Here is a 23195-nt window from a genome sequence, read left to right as displayed (position 1 = left end):
GACCCCTAGCTTTAACCCTTGAATCTTCCCCCAGCTAACATACTCCCTATTTGGTGATCCGCCAGAGGCTTGTGGTTTTGAAGCCAAGGGAAAGCCTGCCAACCTTCAAGTGAAGATGAGAGCTGCCAAGAAGCAATGGTCATGCTGCCTCTAACTCCCAACACAGGGCAGCAGTAAATGGTCAGGGGTGGCCTCACCGCCTGCGCTCCTGCTCCCTGCGCTCCTGCTCCCTGCGCCGCTCCTGCTCAGCCAGCTGCCGCTCCTGCTCCTGCTGCTGCAGCTCTGCCAGCCGCCTAGCCTCTGCTGCCTTGCGGCGCGCCTGTTCCTCCTCCTTCTTCCGCTGTAGCATCTCTTGATGTCGCCGTTCCTCTTCCTCCTGAGTCAGTAATGCAAGGAAGTTCACGACACTTGAGCCAGGCGTGAACCCATAAGGAGAAGCTAGCCAAGGGACTTGCTCCTGCCCACAGCCTGGGTTCCTAAGGCACTGGCCACCACCATCGTCAGCTAAGACTGAGCTGCCAGACTCCTTAACAAGTTAAGTTTTGCAAGTCATGACCAGAACGAAAAGGCATGTAGCAACTGTTACAGCAGTTCTAACAAACAAGAGCGAAGCCTGCAGAGCCAGGTATGCAATGGGCAAGCCAGCTAACCCAGTGGAGCTGCTAACACACATTAACACAAACAACCCGTACTGATTAGTACTACAACTCCCCAGTGACAGACATCTGCCCATTCCCAGGCAGGGACAGGACCCTATACTTCCAAGCTAAGGCTCAAGAGTGGAGAGTACTTGGAGGCACTCAGCACATACGAGGCAGCACACTTCACATCCGTTAGTGAGTTGTGCCCTCAACTACAGCCCTATCAGCAATATCACAATCTACTTGAGTAACCTGATCAAGGCCACACCGCTAAGAATTAGTAGTTGTGAGGGGCAGTCTGACTCCAGGTGCACATTGAATTCCCAAACTTTGGCTTCTAGAAAAAAATCCCCACAGCCTGACCCTCAAGTCAGCAACAAGATCCAGTAGGATCTGCTCTACAGAACGGGCATGCCCAGCCAGTCCTCATGGCACAGGCCGTGCCTGTCCTACCCCGCTTCTTCCTTGTCCCCACCTAAACGCACCTGTTGGCGCCACTTGAGCCTTCGTGCCTCCTCCTCCTGTTTCCTGCGTGCCTCTACCTCCTCCATCTTCTTGGCAGCTGCTTTCTTCTTGGCCTTCTCCGCCAGCCGCTCCTCCTTAGCCTGCAGAATCCACTTACATGTGCTCTCTGGAACAGCCACTCACAGAGAACAGAGAGCGGAACCCAGAGTTCTGTGATAGGCACCCCCTGGCCCCTACAAATCCTCCTTGTTGCCCACAGAAGCCTTACCGCCCCAGAACTCCCCACTTATAAGGGGCTGCTGGGAAAACTGAGGCCAAACTTCCCTCAGGAAGCAGAGGTATACAGGCCACCCAGTCAATGACTTGTGGAGGAGTCCAGTTCCAACCTTCAGGCTGCCAAGCCTAAAGTGCTTGGGCCCCAGCAGGGCCCCACCCACCTACAGTCCAGCTGCCCATGAGGCCAGACTCACCTTTTCTGTCTTCTCATCAATCTGCGCAAACTTCTGCTCAATCTGCTTCTTCTTTTCCTCCTTCATCTGCGCCACCCGCTCCCGGGCCTGCAGCACCTTGCGCAGGCGCTCTTCACGCTTCCTGTGGGCACACTGCGTTCAAGGAGAGCCTGCCCGGGCTGGGGCCGGCTGGGCTGCGAGCTGGGCTACTTACAGCTTCACCTCCTCCAGCCGCCGCCGCTTGTCTTCCTCCACCTTCTGCCTGCGCAGCTGCTCAGCCTCCTCCTTCCGCCGCAGGCTCTCCAGACGCTGGCGCTCCTTCTCCTGCAGGGCGGGGACCACTGGGATGTGAATGAGGACACCTGGCAACCCCAAAGGCTGCCTGACAGCGTGCATCAGTGCTCAACCAGATGTGGCAGCCGATGCCTCTCAGGCAGACATGTCCCAGCATACCCTGCGCCCACCCTAGGCAAGCACAGGCTTTCAGTTTCTCCTTCAGGTGGACAGAGCGCCTCCCAAGAACCTGACCTGTAGACAACACAAAAAGCAGCCTCAAATTTGATGTGTTGATTATAATTATATAAACAGCTTGAAAGGAAACTAAAGACTAAGACTGCAAAGAGAAAGGCAGGCAGCTTAGAAAGTGCCAGCTAATGTTCTATTTGGAAGGGCAGGATGAAGGACAGGCCACTTATCACTACTATGACCTTCAACACAAAGAGTGTGCATATGCACCACTCTTGTAGGCACATCAACTCTTTCAGAACAGTTAAAAAATATGTAAATTACCATCAAATGTTAACACAGTTACACAGGCTAGTAAGCTAGATCATGGACGGTATGTCTTACCCTTTAGTTTCCAAATGTCTTGTGATGTGCCTGTGTTAATAATTATTAAAACCACATTAAGAGATAGCTAGTTATACAGCAGATCAGTGCTGGCATCACTTCCCAGGCAGGCCCAGGAAGCCCCGTGGAAACACAGTCACAGCTATATGCAAGAGCAAGCATGGGGAGTGGCTCCAAACTGTCCCTGGCCACAGATTAGACTAGTGCTTTCCAGCACGCACATGGTGGCTCACAACCACCTGTACCTCCAGTTCCAGGGGATCTGATGCCTATTCTGGCCTCTCTGGGTACCATGCATGCAAGTGGTGCATGGCACACTGAAACACATGCAGATAAAACACCCACACATGTAAAATAAAATAAATATATATGTGTGTGAGCATGCAAAATAGAAGAATTGCCAAAAAAAATTTTAAGTGTAATTATGTGCTATTTATAAGAAACTTACTTCAAATAAAATAATTTTGATAAGTTCAAAGACCTTAGCTGGAAGGGCCGTGACTAACCACCAAAGGTAGCATATGACTCAACATAATTCACATAACATCCTCCAAAAATATTCTTAGTGACTAAGAACAAGTCTGTGGCTGCTGAGATGAGAGGGGAAGGGTGGCGTGGGCATGAAGGGGGTAACTAGGAGTTTTCTGTGGGTAGTGGATGTGGACATGTTCTATAAATCAACTCTGATAATGGCTACATAAATCATGTTAAAATTCATACAGACATACCTTCCCCAAATTCCACCATACTGTGTAACTTTTTATTTAAACAAAAAAGCATTTAAGAGAGAAATAGAAAGAAAGAGGACCAGCAGGAGCTATCAAAGCCAAGCTGGGTATAGAAAGGCCTGAAAATCACTGGTCCTTGGGGAATCACATGAAAGGAATGGGTGACCTTCAGTAAGGCCCTGGCTCTCCAAATACCCAGACTCAGGAAGAAAAAGTGGAAACCAGACATAGTAGCAAACACTTGTTTGGGGTTTTTCTGTTTGGCTGGTTTTTGTTTGGTTTTTTTATTTGGTTTTGGTTTGGTTTTGGTTTTTTGGTTTTTTGAGATAGGGTTTCTCTGTATAGCCCTGGCTGTCCTAGACTCACTTTGTAGACCAGGCTAGTCTCGAACTCACAGCAATCTGCCTGCCTCTGCTTCCCAAGTGGTGGGATTAAAGGCGTGCGCCACCACACCTGGCATGGCACACATTTGTAATCCCAGGGGTTGGGAAAATAGAGGCAGGAGAATTTGGAGCTGAAGGCCAGCCTGGATTACTTGAGACCATGTCTTAAACAAACAAACAGACACAGACACATACACACAAACAAGCACAGACACACACACACACACACACACACAAAACCAGAGAGGGTCACACTCCAACTTTTTCTCTCACCCTAAGGTACATTTGTACTCTTCTTAGGGAAAAAAAGCACTTCAGAAGCAAAGGCTGAGCGGTATCCAGTGTTTTCCACCTCTTCTTTCCATATCCAATCAAGCTACAGCTTTCAACAGGCAGAGACACAGCCTTCCGTCCTTACCCTTGAGTGTTAAATTTCCCACACCAGCCAGAGTCATTTACTCTACTGCATTACTTGTAACTCAGTGCTTTCTGAGTCCTTCATGCTACAGAATTCATTTCTCCTCTGGTCCAGACGTCAGACACACTTTGGGCAAACATGTCCCCAGAGCCACAGCCAAGGCCATGCAAAATGGGAGGAAACTACAAGCTGGAGTAGCCCCTTCTGCTGGAGTAGCCCCTTCTGCTGGGGTAGCCCCTTCTGCTGGAGTAGCCCCTTCTGCTGGAGTAGCCCCTTCTGCTGGAGGCCTCACCTGAGCGCCCTGCCTGCCCTGTAGCCAAAACTACTTCATACCAAGTCCCGCATTCAATGTGCACACACTCACTCTCCAAGTCACCAGATCTCCTGAAGTACTCACCATCTTCTCCCATTTTGTAGCTGAGAAAATGCAGGTATAAGAAAGGAAATGTGCCCAAGGCCCAGAACCTTTCAACCTTCCTAGGCTCGTATCTCAGCTACACCCACCAGATGCCCCGTTCAGGGACTGGTCCCCAAAGCAGGAAAGGGCAACTTTCAGTGCCTTCAGTGCCCATGATGCCTGCGAGGGCCGAGTCAATACAGAGGAGAGCAGGAAGTAAACGGCCGCCTGGACAAAGAGCAAGTCCAGCCTTCTTCACTGTTGGGCACAAAAAACAAGCCCACGAAACCACAGAGCTGGCTTTCTAGCATACTGGGAGACATGCTGTCACCTTGACCAACCAAAGAAGACAAACAAGCTCAGGACCCAACTGGCCAGCTACTGAGCCCCTCTCACCTGCCAGGGCAAAGAATTGAAGGCAAAAGCCCTCCAGGTGTCTTCGCAACTCTTCTCAGGAATTACAAAAACAAGGGGCTCAGCGGGGTGTGGAGCACGCAGGCTTAGAGACCTTAGCAAGGCAGGACATCCTGCGGGCCTTGAGCAGCACAGCACCCCATTCCCAACAAAGCACAGAGCAGCTACTTTGGCCGGAGCCACACACACCCCTTCCCAGAGAAAGCAGTGCCTTTCTTCTCCCTAGCTTCCTGTCTGTAGTTCATGGTGAAACACACAATAAACCATCTCCTGCCTATGTATGACTGGGCATACAGATTGTTAAAATTATAGGATATACAACCCACACCTACACAGGCCAAAGTTTCCAACAGCCAATCAAAGTTTATCAGAGCATAAAACCATATATACTCTGCCCCTAGCAACCAGCTCCTCTTTCTCCTGGACCCACTCAGGCCTGCTCTTCCCTTGTAGTGTATCTACCTCCTCCATTTTCACTTTTATAAAAATCCTGAATCTGTGAGAAGAGTCAGCAGACATCAAAACTGATGCCCAGATGCAAGAACATAAAAATTATCCTTTCTTCCAAATATGCCCCACAGCATGTACTTGCAGGAACACGTATGCGCACACGGGAACACACACACACACACACACACATACACACACACACACACACACACACCACAAATAAAACAATTTTAAAGAAAAGCTCCACATTACTGTATGTGTGTGCACCTTCAGTTTTTTAAACAGATGCTAACTAAGACATAAGTGGTCTAGAAGCAACCTCCAGGCGCAGGAACAGGACTGTAGGCTGCCCCCAGGTCCAGGTTCTCCAAAGCTCTTGCTCATACAAGTGACGCAGCCCAGCTCAGCTCAGCTCTGAGGGGTCTGGGAAGAGAACAGCTTCTCTGGTCTTGTTTTCAGATGCCACTGCCAACCGATACAATGTAACCTGCACAGCTGGACCCAGGCTCGGTGGCCCTATCCCATCACACCCCCCTTCAGGGCTAAGGACCCAATAAATCTCAGCGGCTCTGTGGGCCAGAGGCATCACTGTTCTCATCACAGACCCTCAGACCCCAGGGCTGGGGATGGGGAAGGAGATGGCTGTGGGAAGCACTGTAGCTGTGGCCTGGATCAGCCCTGCAGGCCACACCGGCTGGTGTCCTCTCTGTGTGCTCCCTGTGTCCTCCCGGTGTCCTCCCTTGGCAGAGCATGGCAGGCAGCAGCCATCTCTACAGTGGAGGATGCAGAGTCCCAGGCCTGTTGGATCCCACCAGCTGCTCTGCTGACTCCAGTGCCCCCACGTGCACATCTGCCTTCCTAACTCCCACTTGCAATGTTAGTGCTTCCACAGGGGCTGTCAGGTACACGGCGACATGGATTTGGTTAAGAACTAGGTACAGCTCTGTTAAGGGACAGGAAAAGGCTTTACTTACAACAAAGCTGCACTGTGGAGAGGAAACAGAAAAACACCAAGAGTTAATGCCAAGGGATGTCCTACAGGGCAGGCCCTGCCCCTCGCTCTATGGCAGTGGATCTACTCAGGGCCTTCACCAACAACACACTGCTACCTCATCTAACCCAATCCTCCCTCCAATGTAAAGGTGTCTTCACCTGCTTCTCCTAAACCACGCCTACCACTCGTCTGTGGACATGGCAGCCAGTGTGAGGTCTGCTAAGACAATCCTCCACTTTCTAGCCTAGCAGCTAAGCTTCTGAGTCATAGTCCAGGGTCCATAAGGCCTCAAGAGTACCACAGTATTGAGAGTATCACTACAGAGGCTTTAACTGATCCGTAGTCGGTGCCAGGCTTCCATATGCCCAGACCCACACTACCTTCAGCAAACTAAGAGAGCCTCAGCCACACTGCCCCAGTTCCAGCAAAGCACTACCAGGGGACAGGCTCCCTTACCTTAGGGTCCACACGGAGTGGAGTGTTACGTTTAATAAAGGACTTCATGACACTGCTGCGGGAAGCCAAAGTCGGGGTCATGAGCATCTGGTTCTTCTGCACTGTGTGCAAGAAAGTCCGGAGGGGCCGTACCACCTACAGACCAGAGCCAGGGTCAGGATGGAACAGGCAGGGTAGATACCAAGCAAGGGCAAGAACCTGCTCACCTTGTTGGCTGGACAGGGTGGGGAAGGGGTCTTGTTCTGGGGGGGCTGTAGCTCCTCATCCTCCAGCTGCTCCTCATCCGGTTCACTCATTGCCTGCTTATAGCTGCGTTTCCTCCTGGCCAGAACAGGTAGCCATGTCATAAAGAGGACCTGAGAGCCCACCTCATAGCTCTACTATATCCCAAAAAGATCATCCTTACAAACAAATCTGGGCTCAATCACCACAGAACTCTGGACTGGAAGAAACTATAGACTAGCCCTTTGCCGCCCACTCAGAAAAGGGTAAGTGGCCAGTCAAAGGTCACATAGCCAGAAGGACGCAGAAGGACAGGATCACCTATTCACAATCCAGCACCTACAGATTCAAGCTGCTTCCTCTGTTAAGTCAGGAAATCAAGTCATGACACCAGCCAAGAAGCAGAATGCTTGGCCCCACACCTACGCAGTCTCTGTGCAAGAACCCCACCTTGGTTCACACAAGAGCTGACTGCACACCCCTCTCCAGATGCAAACCTGACACTCTGGGGTGGTTCTCTGTGTCCATCTGTTTGGTCAAGCTTGGCATCTGTGAAGAGAGCAATTTCAGTGAGGTTGTATCAATGACGGCAGTGGTTTTAGGGAAGGGGTCCAGCAGCAACAGCTACAGCAAGAATAAGCACCCTCCTGGCAACCTCAGAGTAACCAATGACAGAAACGGCAGCCTTAGCTGTAACTGACCTTGAGCCCAGGATACTGGCCCCAGCCCCAATACTTGGCAACTGTGACACAAAAGGCAAAACAGTTATCACTAAAGCCTTAATCTATATGCCATTTGCACTACCACGAAAAGTCATGTGCAGAAAGAGAAAGTCAGCCATATGAAAAAGAGGTAATGAGCCATGTGGTAGAGTATAGATTAATATAAAGGGGGCAATTTACGTTTAGAGCTAGCTGGGAACAAGAGTAAGCTAAGGCCTAACGCTATTATAATAAATATATCTCCATATCACTATTCAGAGCTGGGGCAGGCATAGAAAGTCTGTACAGTATTCAGGAGAAAGTTCCTTTCATGGCGTCATCATATAGGGCACAGCACTTTTTACTTTACACCAAGAAGAAACACCCTGTACTCCAAAGGGTCTTTGCAGTAGTCCTGGGAGCTTTCAGGCCAGCACAGCAACTGTCCTGACCTCTTCATAAAGAGGATGCTTTGCTCAAAACCTTACGGTACCATTTCTTCACACCAGGGAAATCACCCTTCACAGAGAGACTCCTGGGAAGCCAGGCAAAGCTCCTGAGCAACTCCAAAGCTCACAGTGACCCTACCCTTTTGGAAGTATAGAAGTAAAAAACAAGCCAGGGCAAGAGGGCGGGCAGGCATTCAGACCCCAGCCTGTACTTCTTCATGAATCCCTTGCAGTAGACCTCAAGACCTTGACATGGCACCTTTATACCTTTCCCTCCTTCAGGCCTATGGTGATTTGAATAGACATGGCCCCCATAGACTAGTATGTTTGAATGCTTGGCCACAGTGACACTATTAGGAGGTGTGGCCTTGTTGGGAGGAAGTATGTCACTGTGGAACGGCCTTAGAGGTCTCCTATGCTCAAGCTATGCCCAATGTAGTACATAGTCCCCTCCTGCCGTCTGCAGATCAAGATACAGAACTCTCGGCTCCTTCTCCAGCACCATGTCTGCCTACACGCTACCATGCTTCCCACCATAAGGGACTAAACCTCTAAAACTGTAAGCCAGCCCCAAATAAATGTTTTCCTTTATAAGAGTTGCAGTGGTCGTGATGTCACAGAAATGAAACCCTAACTAAGACGAGGTCCTTCCCTCTGCTTCCTAATCCAGGCAGCTGGAGTTGCTCCTGTGACACTCAGCAACATCTCCAGCCAAAGATCATGGACTCTTCGGGTTGAATTTATCTTTGCCCTATCAGACCAGAAGAATGGAGCTCCATATCCCAAGAGCCAGGACCAGGCCAACTCACCTTGCTGCTCTTCAACAGCTGCTGCCTGGCCAGTGGGCACAGGCTTTGAGGTGGGCACACTTATCTCAGTCTTGGTGGCACTGAGGGGCTTCAAGGTACACTCACTGTTCTCGGAGACCTACAGGAAGAATTGAGGCTTGAAGAAGTCCACGTGACCCTGAGGCTCAGGACAGCTGAGGCACATAGCTTCAGACCTGGAAGGCTCAAGTCCTCCCCATCTCTGGCTGAGGGAGCCTTACCTCTGGTTCCTCTGCTGCCTCTTCTGGCTCAGCCTCGTCCGTGGGCTCCTGCTCCAGGCTGAAAGAAAAGCAGGGCACTGTGAGAACTCTAAATCCAGGCTTTCTCCCATTCTTCAAGATAGGGCCTATAGTAGGTGAGCAGACCTGCACCACAAACCAACAGCCTATGCTGGATAGGAAGATGGCAGGCATCACCAAAGTCTTCCTGAGTAGAAAGGAATGTCAGATTCTGAATCTTACTTGATATCATCCTGTTGGAGATCTCATTTGGGATGGGAACCTGTTCTAGTTTAGATCTTCACTGACTATCCTCAAAGACCTACATATTAAAGGCTTTGTTCCCAGTATTCATGCTACTAGGAGGCAGTGGAAATTTGAACAGGTGGGACCGAGCTGGAGAGTTTCAGCTTATGAGGGGTGTGCCCATGAAGGTGATTGTGGGACCACAGCCCCTCCCTCCCTTTCTCCTTTCAAGTCCTAGCCACGAGGTGAACAGCTTTGCTCTACTACACTCCCATCATGATGTACTGCTCCCCAAAGCAGAGCCCACTGGTCACACAGCCATGAACTAAGATGAGTATCTCAGGCTTTGCTCCGGTAACGTAGAACAGGCAAATACTTTACCCAGCACTGTCTCACTCTATGGGGCCCCGAAAAGTCCTATCTCTTTTGACTTGCTCACTACTTATCTGGGGGCCAGCTAAGCTAAAGGTATGCCCAGACCCATTTCCTCATGCCATGTACTGAACCTCTCTGCCCCCAAGTAAGGCAGGGCTAGCTCCTGATAGCAGAGCATGGCCTCCAAGAAGTCAGCGTCCTGTTCCCAAGCAATGCCACATCTAAACTGGGGACAGAAAGCACCCCAGGGGCCCCGGCTACCCCAGTCCGTCACACCTCATTTCAAGCGGCTGTTCTGCCTTATTACAAGCACGGAGCTCACACACTCCAGAGCTGACAAGCGATACTGGAGAGCTGACAGTCATGTTGCTTGATGGCTAGTCACAGAGGCTAAGGGGGCGTGGCCATCAGCAGTGCCATGTAGAGACGGGATGACGAGGGAAGGCTGAGCCTCAGCAGAAGCTTCCACCTGGGGTCACCTCCACCCCCTCCTACAATGTGCCCTGCCCACCCCTGTGAGAGGCACTGGCATGGAACTTACCCAACTTTCTGAGGCACTTCAACATTCAGGAGCCTCTCCAGGTAACTGTGACCTGAGAAGAAACAAACAAACCAAAAAAAAAAAAAAAAAGGTATCATCAGAAACCTGAGATCAGAAATCAGGCCAGAGGTCCTGAAAATTTGTCAGGGACATGATCGCTGCTCCTTTCGTAGACACACGAGCTTCAGTGTGCCCTGGGTCTCACCTTCATCCAGCCTCATATTAGCGTTATGTAGCTTGCCTAGCAGGCACCCCACACACACATCTTCACTACGCTAGTATCTTGGAGAGAGGTCTGACATAACACTGGGCCCAAAAACAAGCAGCTTATTCACTCAACAAACATTCATCAAGTGCCAGGTGCCGGAACCTCAGTGGTAAGGAAAACCCACAAAGCCACTGTCTGGTCTTCCTACCTACCAGCACTAAATGATCTTATAGAGTAAACTAGGATATGTGCAACAACCAAGTCAAGGGTGCTGAAGTCCAGATGGAGAGGCCTGATGTGAAAGATGATATGATGAAATGACCCAAGGGGAGATGGGTGGTGGTGGTGCGCGCCTTTAATCCCAGCAATCTGGAGGCAGAGGCAAGAGAACCTCTGAGGTCAAGACCAGCCTATCTACAGAGTGAGCTCCAGAATAGCCAGAGCTGCACAGGGAAGCCCTATATCCAAAAGCCAAAAATAAAAATTAAAAAAAATTTTTTTAAAAGAAAGAAAGAAAGGAAAGAAGGAAGAAAGAAAAGAAAAGACAAAAGAGAAAAGACCAAAGGAGAGGAAGAAGAGGAATGCAGGACAGTGATTTTAAAGTATATTCTCCAACCTTTGGGAGACCCTTTTGGGAAAACCACCAGTCTGAACTATTTCCACCAGTGTACTAAAGTGTGATTTTTCCTTCCCACTTATATTAACATTAGCCCAAACAGCACAAAAGCAACAGAGCCAAGGAAAAAATGCTAAGCTTAGCACTCATGAAGGCTTCTGCACCAAACGACCATCCTATCACACACGGTAAAGCAATGCCCAGCTTCAATTAAGAATGTCCTTGAAGAAGTATTAATTATAGGAAGAATGGCTCACACCTTTAACCCAGCACTCAGGATGCTGGGGCAGAGGGATTGTCACAGTTCAAAGTCAGCCTGAGCTTCATAGGAAATTCCACCAATCTGGACTAGAGCAAGATGGTGTTAATGATCTGAGAAGAAGGAAAAATGCTCACCAAGACACAAAGTAAAAAGAGGGTTTTGGGGATGCTAGAAAAAGGCCAGCTCCTGGGTCAGGGGAGTAAGACCAGAGATAAGGCAGACAAGGAACATAGGTGGTACCAAGGACTAAGAAAAACAGGAAAGACAGGTAACAAACTGGAACAGCAAACTGGCAGAGCTCAGAGAGAACTAAGCAGCAACAAGAAGCAGAGATTTCTCCTTTCTGGGTTATGAGATCCAGCTGGGGGCTGGGCGCATAGCAGCAATAAAATGAGACTGGAAGTTACAGGTGCTACCTTGAGGGGGTCTATGGCCAGAAGATATGCTCCCCTCCTCTGTCCTTGCCTTCCCCTCTCTCTTGCCCCTCCCTTTCTCCCCCTCCCTCACCTCAGCTCCTTGATTCAGGGAGGGGAGAGGTAAAAAGGTCAGACGACCAAAAGACACCCAAGCGAACACATAACTGTTCCCCAGGACAAAGACTTCTTGGAATGAATGTTAATTGCCCCTACATGCCAGAACAGGCCCAGCATCAACTAAGTGGCCTGGCATGAGGACTGAGGAAGGGCCAGGGGCTACCCTCCAACTAAAAAAAAAGTAACCATGAAGCCTGAATGAAGAAGCTGATCTATTTACCTGGACTTTCTAGAAACCCTGCAGCAGTGACCCTTGTCCCACCTGACAATGCCAGAAGGCTTCCTCCTGGGGAATGCACACCAGACCCGGACAGGAGGCTTCGGGTCCCCCACTTCTAGATTCCAGAGACTCCAGAAACCCCTTTCCTTTACTACCAGGCCTTTTCCCTGCCTCATCGTTTGTCCACCGCCCCCCTAGCACACACACCCCCCCACTGCACATGTGTCAAAAGCTACCTTAGGGAGAACTCAAAGTGACACACCACTTGAGTTGCCCACCCAGCCCCACCTCAGAGCCTGGCATCAGAAAAGCACCAGGAAGCCTCTGCCTTGCCATTTTTCACCCCTTGAGTTTTAGGAAGACAAGCCAGGGCTAACTTGTCTAAATGAGTCACTAAACATGTGTCATACCCAAGCACTAAGATGAGTTCTCTAACTACACTCAAGGCAAATGTCCTCACCATTTAGACAGGAAACTGAAGTGAAGAGGTATACCTAAGGTCTCGTGGGAGCTGAGGGCCTCCACATTCTGGTCCCTGCCTCCTCTCCATCTTCCCTGACCCCAAGGAGATGATCGCTGGGCTTTGAATTAGACAGACTTGCTTACACACAACCCAGAAGCCTAGCCGTGAGTAGGGAAGACTGTGGGGAGTGGGAAGGGCAATGCTTAAGAGCTACAGGTTTACTGTTATAAAAACCACTGCTAATTTGAAGCAAAACTGGGAAAGGAAAAGACATCAACATAGTCACCACTACACATGTAGATTCAGGCACGTCCTCCACTATTGGCCATCTACAAATGTTGTGGAACTGACAAACCACTGAAAAGTTTGAAAAGTGGCTGCTGAGATAGGAAACAACTCTTTCAAGTATGCCCAGGTCTTGAAGGAACAAACACTGAGTATGAGCATGACATCATTATTGGTATCTCCCTGTGGACCGCTGACACCCGCACATATTATGAGACTATCACAGAGGACCCAGGACACAGGGATTTCATCAGTGCAGATGCATCTCAGGATGACTGTGCTGTCCTGAGGATTGCTGCCAGTGTGCAGCTCCAAGAACGGGAGGATCTGTGAGCATGCCCTTTTGGCTTACACACTGGATGTGAAACAGCTAATGGTTGGCGCCAACAAAATGAATTCCATAAAGCCACCCTATATCCACCCAGGACAGATATGAGGAGGCAATTAAGGAAGTCAGTACATCCACTAAGAAAACTGGCTACAGCCAGGCGTGGTGGCCCACACCTGTAATCCCAGCACCAGGGGGAGACAGAGGCAGGCAGCTCTCTGTGAGTTCGAGGCCAACCTGGTCTGTATAAAGTGAGTCCAGGACAGCCAGGGCTCCATCGAGAAACCCTGTCTCAGGAAAGACAAAAAGAAAATTGGCTACAACCCTGACACAGGAGCATTTATACCAATTTCTAGCTGGAATGCTGACAACACGCTGGAGCCAAGTGTTAATATGCCTTGATTCAAGGGATGAAGCCACACACAGAGATGGCAGTGCCTTTGGAAGTGCACTGCTGAATGCTTTGGGCTGCATCCTACCAGCACCTCACCCAGCTGCTAAGCCTCTACAGTGGGCCCTCCACAATGTCTATACAATTGATGGGTTGGTATGTATTATAGAATAATACTCAAGTACACGAACTGAAGTCATGAAATGTGCAGGTAAGTGGATGGAACTAGGACAGATTACATTCAGTGAGATAACCCGGACCCAGAAAGACAAATGTCTCATGTTCTCTTATGTGAGGCTCCTAACTTCAAATCTTCAGATGTGCGTATGTAACTTAGAGTAACTGCAGAAACTAGAAAGGTAAAAAAGGACTGCGGGGAAGGGGCGTCTAAAGAAGAGAATACAGGGTAAGCATGAATTGAATGGGAAAATAGGGAAAACGGGTTTGGGTTTAACTTAGAAAGGGAGCTGGGCTTGGCGGCATACACCTTTAATCCCAGCACTCAGGAGGAGGACCTCTGAGTTCAAGGCCAGCCTGATCTACACAGTGAGTTCCAGGACAGCTAGGCCAAGCAATCCTGTCTTAAAGAGAAAAAAGAAAAAAAAAAAAAAAAAAAAGAGAGGGAAGAGGGAGATCAATATAGAAAGAGGATATAATATAAGGATGCCTGCAAAAGTCATTAAGATGATATTATTATCTATTTACCTAAATTGCATATAATACATATAAATCTATGTATATGCATATACACATAGTTTGAATAAAATTTCTGCACCTGGGCTGACAGACTCCCTCCAAAGCCATAAACTATCTAACAAAAACCTCTGTACCAGGCGTGAGAGCCCCCTTTTGAACTGTTGGTCAAGGTTGTCCAAGAGACTCCTATTGCTATAGCCCTTGAGTGTCCCCCAGAGGCTGAAGGTTAAGTCCCCACTGCTGAAGACATCATGCATTTAAAACACTGAGCTTGGAGGATCCAAGCTGTATCTAACCTGAATGCCTACTCTCTAAAGACTAGCCTTCCTACTACCAGAAAGTGCCATGCAAGTTTTACAGAGGTATGGAACCAAACAATCCTACTGAGTATTGAAATCTGAGTTTATAACAATGACCACTATGCACCGTAACATTATGGGTCTAACAGTGGCATCCATATCTTAAAGGTAACCAACAGCTCTCTAATTGAACTTAAAGCCCACTCAACAAGAGGGAAATCCATGCCTGGCACTAGAAACCTAGCCAACTACCCAGGGCTAGTGAGGTCAAAGATTTTGGAAGAGAACCTACAACTGCCACTTTACTAAACCAATATAACTCCTAACTGAAATCTAAATATTCTTATACTCACACACAAGTGTAGCGCCCAACCATCATCAAAGAAACTTCTCTTTGCAACAGATGGAAGCCATTACAGAAAACCACAACAGATCAAAATGCAAAGCACAAATCATCTCATGTGGTTTTCAACCCCAACTGATCATCTACAACACAACTTCCGCACCTGAGGCTCAGGGACACTGGAGAGGGGACACTGAAAGAGCCAGAGAACAGGAAACTTCATCAGAGTGCATCTCCTAGAAATGCGAAGGAAGCTACGAAGACCTGTGAAGTCTTAACATGGCTGCCGTAACAAGGTCTGAACAAGGATGGTAAGAAAACATGCCAACATGGAACGGGAAAGCTCACTGGGCCATAGTCCTAAACAAAGAACTGCAGACAAAGGGATGCTGAAAGTGGGAGGAAATTGCCATCCCCAGGCAAGAGGCCCCCACCACAACTGGTTGTCCAATACCAAGTAGTCAGCTCTTACATCATGTACATTTCCACAACACTACACAGACTGAGCAGGTTGGATCTGTACATTTGTGTGTTGTGCACATGCATGTGTGTGTGTAACAACAATTAAAGAAAGAGAGGCCATGAATTTGAGAGCAAACAAGGGGGAGGAAGTGCACTGAAAGGGTGAGAGCAAGAAAGGGGAAGAGGAAATGATGTAATTATATTTTAACCTCAAAAAGTTAAAAAATGTCTTTATGGAAAAAAACTGGAGAAAAAATAAAAAGAACTACATGTCTAATATCTACCACCAAAGTCTAAAAGAGTCTATGAGATTCTCTCAAGTTCCTCCCACCCCTCCCACACAACTCCAGGCTCACCTAGCCCTGTGGACCCCTCCCAGACCAACTTCAGACCTGAAGAAATCTCAGAAGTAGCTGGGACACCCACCCCATCCCAGGCCTCCTGACAATCTTTAATAGACAATGTGTCTGAATTCGTGCTGCACATGGCCCAGACTGTCTCTCCAGGCTGCACAGCCTAGAGCCCCAGCACAGAGACCCTTCAAAGGTGTGGTGCCTGACGAACCCAATCTTTAGGCTTCTCACAAGCCCCTTACCATCTGCCTTCCTAGAAGGAATGAATGTGTGCGCTCAAGTCCCAATTTCTGAACTATACAGTTGTCTACCTCAGTTTCCTCTTTTGATAAAAGGCATAAACCCTGAGGAGCCTGTGTACTTTCGTACACAGACAGATTTTCCCCCATAAATCTTACAAGAGCCAGGTAGATTTACTTTCCATTTCCTATGAAACTTGGATTGTCCTCTGACCTGGATCTTGCAAGAACCTGATCTAGCAGCCTCCTTCTCTATTGTCACAGGTGCCTAAGAACTTCCAACAGTCATCACTGGACAATACTTGGTTTAGTCGCAAGCTCTAGGCAGCCATCACTACACTGCTTGGTGTCTCCAAGGCTTTGTGCAATCCTTTCCTTGGCCAAGACAGCAAGTAATACATTTTTCTCCACCTAGCCTGAGCACAGCCATCCTCCAGAAGTCTTAGTTCCTGCCCCCTCAGGCAGCCAACCTAACTCTCAGGACTGCCTACTCTCTCTCTCTTCTGTGTCTCCGAGATCTATTCCCAGCCGGACAGCATACCTTGGCCTTAGATCTGACCAAAATGAAAGCAGCTACCAGGTACCAGCCCACAAGCCCTATGTGGCACATCTCCACAGCAGTTTCACCATTACGAGTTACATACAGGGATAGTGAGTTTAAGTCCCTCACTCCAAGACAGCAAAGAGGGACCAAGGGATATGCTGACTCTGGAGTAAGGACCATAAGAACACTGGGGCTAACATTCTAGGTTTATTTCCACATTTACAAAACCATGTTGAGCCAGGAGGTAGTTGGAGCATGCCTTTAAATCCCAGCACTTGGGAGGCAGAGGCAGGCAGATCTCTGAGTCTGCCTGGTCTACAGAGTTCAGGACAGCCAGGGCTACATAGAGAAACCCAGTCTCAGGAAAAAAGAAAAGCAAACAAACAAACAAACAAAACAATGTTGAACTAGATCTCTATCACCCAGTAGCTACCTGTGGCCACTTAAATCTAAACTGAAGAAAGTGCAACACAACTTAAAACTCAGGGCCAGTGAGATAACTCAGAGATAAAGGCACCTGCTAACCTGAGTTCAATCTTCAGGACCCACACAGTGGAAAAGGAGAACTGACTCCTACAAGCTGTCCTCTAACTCACACACACACACACACCATGGCAAGTGTGTACATGTGCACACACATAATTTTACAAAGAAAAACAATAAACAAACAAACAAAAAACTTAAAATTCAGCTCTTTGGTGGTGCACACTTGTAATCCTAACACTAGGGGGCAGAGGCAGGAGGATGGAGTCCAAAGCCAGCCTATCTCAAAAAAACAAGGGCTAAGCAATATTGCTCAGTAGTGGAGAACTTGCCTCGCTCAGGAGGGAGAAAAACCAGCTTCTCCATCAGACTAGACACGTTTCAATAGGCAGGCAAGGCGAGCTAGTGGCTACACTCCAAAGACGCACATGAGAAACACTGGGGGGCTGGAGAGATAGCTCAGTGCTTAAGAGCACTGCTGCTCTTCCAGAGGACCCAGACCCCACATGGCAGCTCACAACTGTCTGTAACTCCTGTTCCAGGAGATCCAACGTCCTCATACAGACATATATAGCCAAAACACTACAGTACATAAGATAAAAATAAACAAATTATAATAATGATGTTTTAAGCCAAGCATGATGGTACACACCTGTAATCCTAGCACTCCAGGAGGCAGAGGCAGGTAGATCTCTGTGAGTTCAAGGCCAGCCTGGTCTACAAAGTGAGTTCAGGTCAGCCAAGGCTACACAGGAAACCCTATCTCAAAAGACCAAAAAAAAAAAAAAAGAAAAAGAAAAAGAAAGAAAGAAAGAAAGAAAGAACTATTTATATCTCTAATGGAAACATCCCAGCTGAGCAAACACCAGGAACCACCCACTGCACCATCAGCCCACACTCACAGATGATACGAGCAGAGGCCTCTGGCTCTTTGCCAGCCTTCTTGGCAAGTCTTCTGCTTGACCTGCGACTGGCATTTTCTTGGTCAGCCACCAAAGAGTACTTCATGGCTAGTGGCACTTGAGGATCCGGGTTTTGCTGCACTGACCTAATATTCCCAAGAGGGCTCTTGGCTGTGGTGGGCAAGATGATATTCGGCTGGATGGGAGAAAGCACCCGCTCCTGCCACGCAGAGTCTGGGGAGTCCTGCAGGCCTCGGGAGGCCCGAGCAATCTTGAGCTTGGAAACAGAACGTCCTGCCCCGACCCCTCTGTTCTTGGGGCTCTGAGGGGTAGCCTTGAGGGAGCTCACTGTGACAGATTCCAGCTTCCCAGCCTCTGACTTCTTGGGTGTTGGCTCTTCCTCTGATGTCGGGGTGCCCTGGGAAGCTGGAGCTGGAGCTGGAGCTGGGACTGAAGATGGAGGAACGTCGCCTTTAAGCTTAAGGAGCTGCTGGTCTGCACACAACTGCTCGCTGGTGCTTACCTTCACCACAGATTTCTTGATCAGTACTGTGGGAGACCCAGCAGTGGGAGAGGAAGCAGCTGATGCCACTGATGCAGCTGCTGCTGCCGCTGCCGCAGCCCGGGTTATCCGCCGCAAGACAGGGGAGCCATTCTCAACAGGGGCTGGCTTCTGCACCTTGTCCTTGCTGCAGAGGTTCCGGGTGCCTAGCTGGCTGCTCCGAGACTTTCTGCGGGATAACCTGTCAGGGCAGCAGAACAGAGGCTGAAACAACCCAAAGGCAGGGAGACCCCCAAAATAAAATTAGAGTACATCAATCCCCCTAGAGGCAAAACCTTGAGGCTCCAGAGCAGACTCAACCACCTCTAGCCATGAGACCCCAGTGGTTCCTCTCTGAGCCTCAGTCTCCCTAACTGTAGGTTAGTGGATGACAGTGAGTTCCATTACTCATAGGTAGAACTGCTGGGAAGAGTAAATTCACAAACTTCTCAACTGTGGTTATACTGTGCAAAACACCTTCTGAAAACTTCGCTCATGCCGGCAATCTGAGCCCCTAAGGTGGGCCCCACTTAGTCCCTGTTGGAGGACCCTGCCACTACTATGAAGCATCTCCTGTCTTGGTGTGTTGTAAACATTGCTCTCCATCACCTTCTGATTGGTTATATAAGGAGTTAGACAGCCAATAGCTGGGCAGGAGAGGAAAGGCCAGACTTCCAAGCTCAGAGGGGGGGGGGGGGGGGTCCCAGGTGAAGACCAGGGAAAGAGAGGTCACCAACAGAACATGGATGAAGAAACAGATACCAGAGCAAGACTAAGATAGCGGGTAGCAGAGCATGTGGCAGAACGTGAGCCAGGCCAGTGTTAGAATAGCTGAGCATCTGCCCAGCTACAGAGCCTGAAGGTTTTACTAAGTATAAAGGTCTCTGTGTCATTATTAGAGCAAGAGTAGACATAGAAAAAAAAAACCCACTGCATTTTACAATTCCCCTTTGGAAGATGAGAAAACAGAAATTCATTCCAAGGACATACAGGTGCTGAGGCATAGAACTGTGGATGACATATGTACCAGGGCTGCCTGATTACAATGGCCAGCATCTTTACCTGAGCACAGCAGTCACCACCACTCCTACAGGGAATTATAACAAACCCAACAACAAGGAGTTGGGAACCAGCAACCTGGGCACACCTCCGGTGCCTCTCCCCTCCTCCAAAGCCCAGAGTCAACCCCGTTATCCACCTTCACCACCAATGCAAAGCAAATCGCACCTGTACTCTGAACTGGGTTAACACTTCAATTTACCCATGGCACTTGAGATCAACTGTCAGTTTCGGCGTGGAGTACCAGCCACTACCGCCTTCCAGCTGCTGCTCCTCTTAGCACACTCAGGAGCAAACTCCCAAGACACAAAGTCTCCAGATAGCATCTCCAGAGCAGCCTCCCACGCCTTTCCTACCTTTTCCTCATGGGATCTCTGTTTTCATCTTGAATGCTAGACACCCGTCTTTTCCTCCGACGGTTCTTCTGAGAAGGAGTTTTGGGCATCAGCTCTGGCTCATTGTTGAATTCTCTGTTAAGTACAAGGACAGTAAACTTGATTGAGGTTTCCTGGGAACTGCTGCTACATTCCACCCCATTTTTGGCAATGACAAGTCAAGCTAGAGAGACCATCACCAGGAAAGTGCTCCAAAGCTATTTGAAGTCACCAGCTGGACACTCAGAGCTTTCTCCTGGACATATGGCAGGGAAGCAAGCGCTAAGAAAAGTCATCACTGGCCACACATTCAGAGACACTGCTTACAGTGAACCAGGAAAAGGGCTCCATGGCCTCTTCCTCTGCCATTGCACTAACGTGGCCCCATGACACAAGGCACATAGGAAGGAACCCTGACAGGCTATTTGTCTGAACTATCAGGATACCCACCCCAGCTCCCTCACAACCCCAGCATGCCCCTGCCTTTACCTGATGAACATGCGCTCAGCCTCCTCCACAATCTCCGTGAGCCAAACCAAGTCCTTATTGTTCACATTACAGAAAAAGTCGAGAAGTTTCTGGTCACATATATCCAGCAGGTGAATAGGCCCTGGGGCTGTGGTCCCCATGGTGGCACTGTCAGGCAAAGGTAGGGACAAAAAGCTTAAGAACTCTGGGCTAGGGACCAGAACCTTTTCTAGGGAAAGTCTGCCAGACCCAAAATCACACAGCACAACAACCTGTGCTTCTCCCAGTACAGAGCCACTTGCCAATGCAGAACTCCCAACACCAACCCAATGGCCTCACCTCACAAGAGGAAATGTTAGAGTAGCCCCACTGTCTTGACACTCCCTTACCACCAGGACAAGGACAGAGTATGACTGTCCTTATAGGCCCACACTTCCTGACCAAGTCTGACAGAAACTTATAAATGGCCTTTCAGGGACTTAATATGACCATGCACTACCTTCCTGGATCAAGGAGAAACACCAAGCAACGTATGCTCTCTCTTTTCCCAAATACAGATCTGTTTACTTTTTTTTGGCGGGCTCTCCTCCCACTTTTCATGGACGGGGACTAAGACATGGCCATCCTGTGTTGACCCCAGAAACAGATCATCAAGACACCAAGTCCAACTTCCTCTTTAAAATGGAAGTGGAGGGTTAACAGGACAACTCCGCAGATTTAGGAACTTGTCACCATATCTGATGACCTGAGTTCAGTCTTTTGGGACCCACATGGTAGAAAGAGAGAAGAGACTCGTACAAGTTGCCCTCTGGCCTCTATGCAACCCATGCCACACTGCCCTGTTGTATAACGCATTCCTCCCTGATTGACTCATTCCATCTGCAGGGAAGAACCTTAAACAGGAAGGTCAACAACTCAAAATAGCTTCAGGAAGTCCCTGAAACTGAACAAATTTACTAGGCCCTTCCCTGCCAGAGTAAGCAATAAAAGCAGAGTCGCACTCAGCCGAGCAGAACTGAGCTGCAAAGAAGACTCTCAAAGGAGCCCAGTGGTGAAGAAGAGTCTCAGACAAGCTGATCTGCAAGAAGCAGAAAGCAGCCTAAGTCACTTGGAAAGGACACTACCTAACCTGTTGAACGGGCTGCAGGCTGTGCAGTGTGCTGCAGGTTTCCCAATTTTTGGGAGCTATTACCAATGCTTGGGTGGGCCTTGGTGATGCAGCTATCTTTGAGTCATTTCTGTTCCTATAAGTAACCACTCACCCATAGTCCTATAAGTAACCCCAATAAAACTTACTGGTTCACCAAGCTGGACTTTCGTGGTATCCATACTTTGGACTGCTGTGGTTCCCTATCTGCGGTGACTAGACATGTGTGTTGCATGTCCCCAGATAAAGTTTTGCACACAGCATGTACTCATAGATACATACAAATAACTAAGCAAATGGACAGTAGAGCTGAGCACAGTGGTGCATGCTATAATCTCAACATTTGAGGATTTCAGGAGGATTGTTTCATGGCCATGCTTAGCTACATAGCAAGTTAGAGACCAACCTGTACTACATGAAACTCTGTCTTGTTTGTTTGTTTGTTTTTGTTTTTATTTCTCTGTGTAGCTTTGGCTGTCCTTGACTGGCTTTGTAAACCAAGCTGCCTTGAACTCCAGTGATCCGCCTACCTCTGCCTCCCGAGTGCTGGAATTAAAGGCATGGGCCACTGCACCCAGCTCAGAGACCCTGTCTTTAATTAAAAAAATAAAATAAAATAAAATAAGTAGATGAAAATATGCATGCTTAAGATATATGAGGGTCCAGAAATATGCCCTCCAGAGACTCCAAAAACCCCTCCTTGGAGCTAAAATGCCCTATAAAAAGGATGAGGGAGAGAGGGTCATGGGAAAATGAGCAACATGTTGCTTTCAGGAAAACTTGTCTATAAACCAGGCAAAAGACAATGCAATGCCAATTTTCTTACTTTCTTTAAAAAAAAAAAAAAAACTGGGAGTTTAGATATCTGCCTTATGACCTGGTTATAAAATCAAAACAAAAGTCCTATACCAAGTGGAGTATTGTTACTGTCATAACAGGGCCTCAATAAGCACACGTGAAAGAACCAAAGAGTGGGTGTTGGCTGCAAGCAGTAATACATCAGATTCCACCTTATGTAGGGACAGTGAGTCACCAGTCTCACTCACACTTTCAAAAGCAAGAACCATGCACATATACTTCAGCCTCTCAAAGAAAGGTCTCAAAGGAGGAAGGGCTAAATTACTGATCCCCTCATCCTTCTGGAACTTTAGTCTGATTGGTAGAGCAAACAGCCCCTTTGCCCGCTAGGAACTACTCTGTCTCTGGTATTGTTGGCTTCTCATTTAGCTCTCAGCTCCTTAGGGAGGATCTAATGCAAGGCCAGATCTCACAGACTCCAGTTACGTGCACAGCACATGAGTGACTGTTTCTATGTGCTTACTGCTGGTCTCTACCCATTAACCGTTGCTCCCTGAGGGTAAGCCCTTAGCCTTGCTCATCAACAAAAAACTGTAGCCTCTAGATGTCTGGCACTTGTGGAATGAACTCATCCATCCATCCATCAACTAATCCTAAAGGTTGGCTCACCATCACACAGAGGGACACTTAGTGAGACATTCACTAGGCACAGGTTAGGACAGGCCAATACACACCCAAAGGCCCTGACCTAACTGCTAAAGGTGGCACTAACTGGGGCAAAAACAAAAGGCTAGGAGCCCTGAGGCTCTCAGAAAGAGCACTAACTGAGCAGCCAGCCAACCACGGGCACTGCCTTTCCACTGAGGCTCCCCATCCTCTGCACCAGAAAGCAACCCAAAGACCAACAAGGAAAAACTGTTCAAAAACACCAAGGATTAGCCAGGAGCAGTGATACACA

At 48.6% G+C, this 23195-nt stretch overlaps 1 protein-coding gene across 2 annotated transcripts in view; it reads right to left on the bottom strand.

Moving 5' to 3' along the window:
* The window catches only part of INCENP (inner centromere protein), a 29146-nt gene that overhangs the window by 3788 nt on the left and 2163 nt on the right, over positions 1–23195 (bottom strand). The window contains exons 2-14 of one of the 2 annotated variants that reach the window (XM_084766638.1): positions 20314–20460; positions 19807–19920; positions 17851–18593; positions 10224–10275; positions 9065–9122; positions 8826–8943; positions 7364–7415; positions 6851–6965; positions 6633–6779; positions 1770–1879; positions 1577–1697; positions 1127–1246; positions 198–376 (exon numbers count right to left, since the gene is read on the bottom strand). In XM_084766638.1, coding sequence (XP_084622764.1) covers positions 198–376; positions 1127–1246; positions 1577–1697; positions 1770–1879; positions 6633–6779; positions 6851–6965; positions 7364–7415; positions 8826–8943; positions 9065–9122; positions 10224–10275; positions 17851–18593; positions 19807–19920; positions 20314–20453 — 2069 coding nt within the window. In that variant the 5' untranslated portion in view covers positions 20454–20460. The remainder of the gene's footprint in view (positions 1–197; positions 377–1126; positions 1247–1576; positions 1698–1769; positions 1880–6632; positions 6780–6850; positions 6966–7363; positions 7416–8825; positions 8944–9064; positions 9123–10223; positions 10276–17850; positions 18594–19806; positions 19921–20313; positions 20461–23195) is intronic. The other variant, XM_084766639.1, reaches the window with a different exon arrangement.

This window comes from Acomys minous, assembly GCF_964271855.1.
Source record: "Acomys minous genome assembly, chromosome: 2".
Taxonomy (NCBI): domain Eukaryota; kingdom Metazoa; phylum Chordata; class Mammalia; order Rodentia; family Muridae; genus Acomys; species Acomys minous.
Note: the sequence above shows the minus strand (reverse complement) of the source record. Positions and strands in the feature narration are given on the sequence as shown.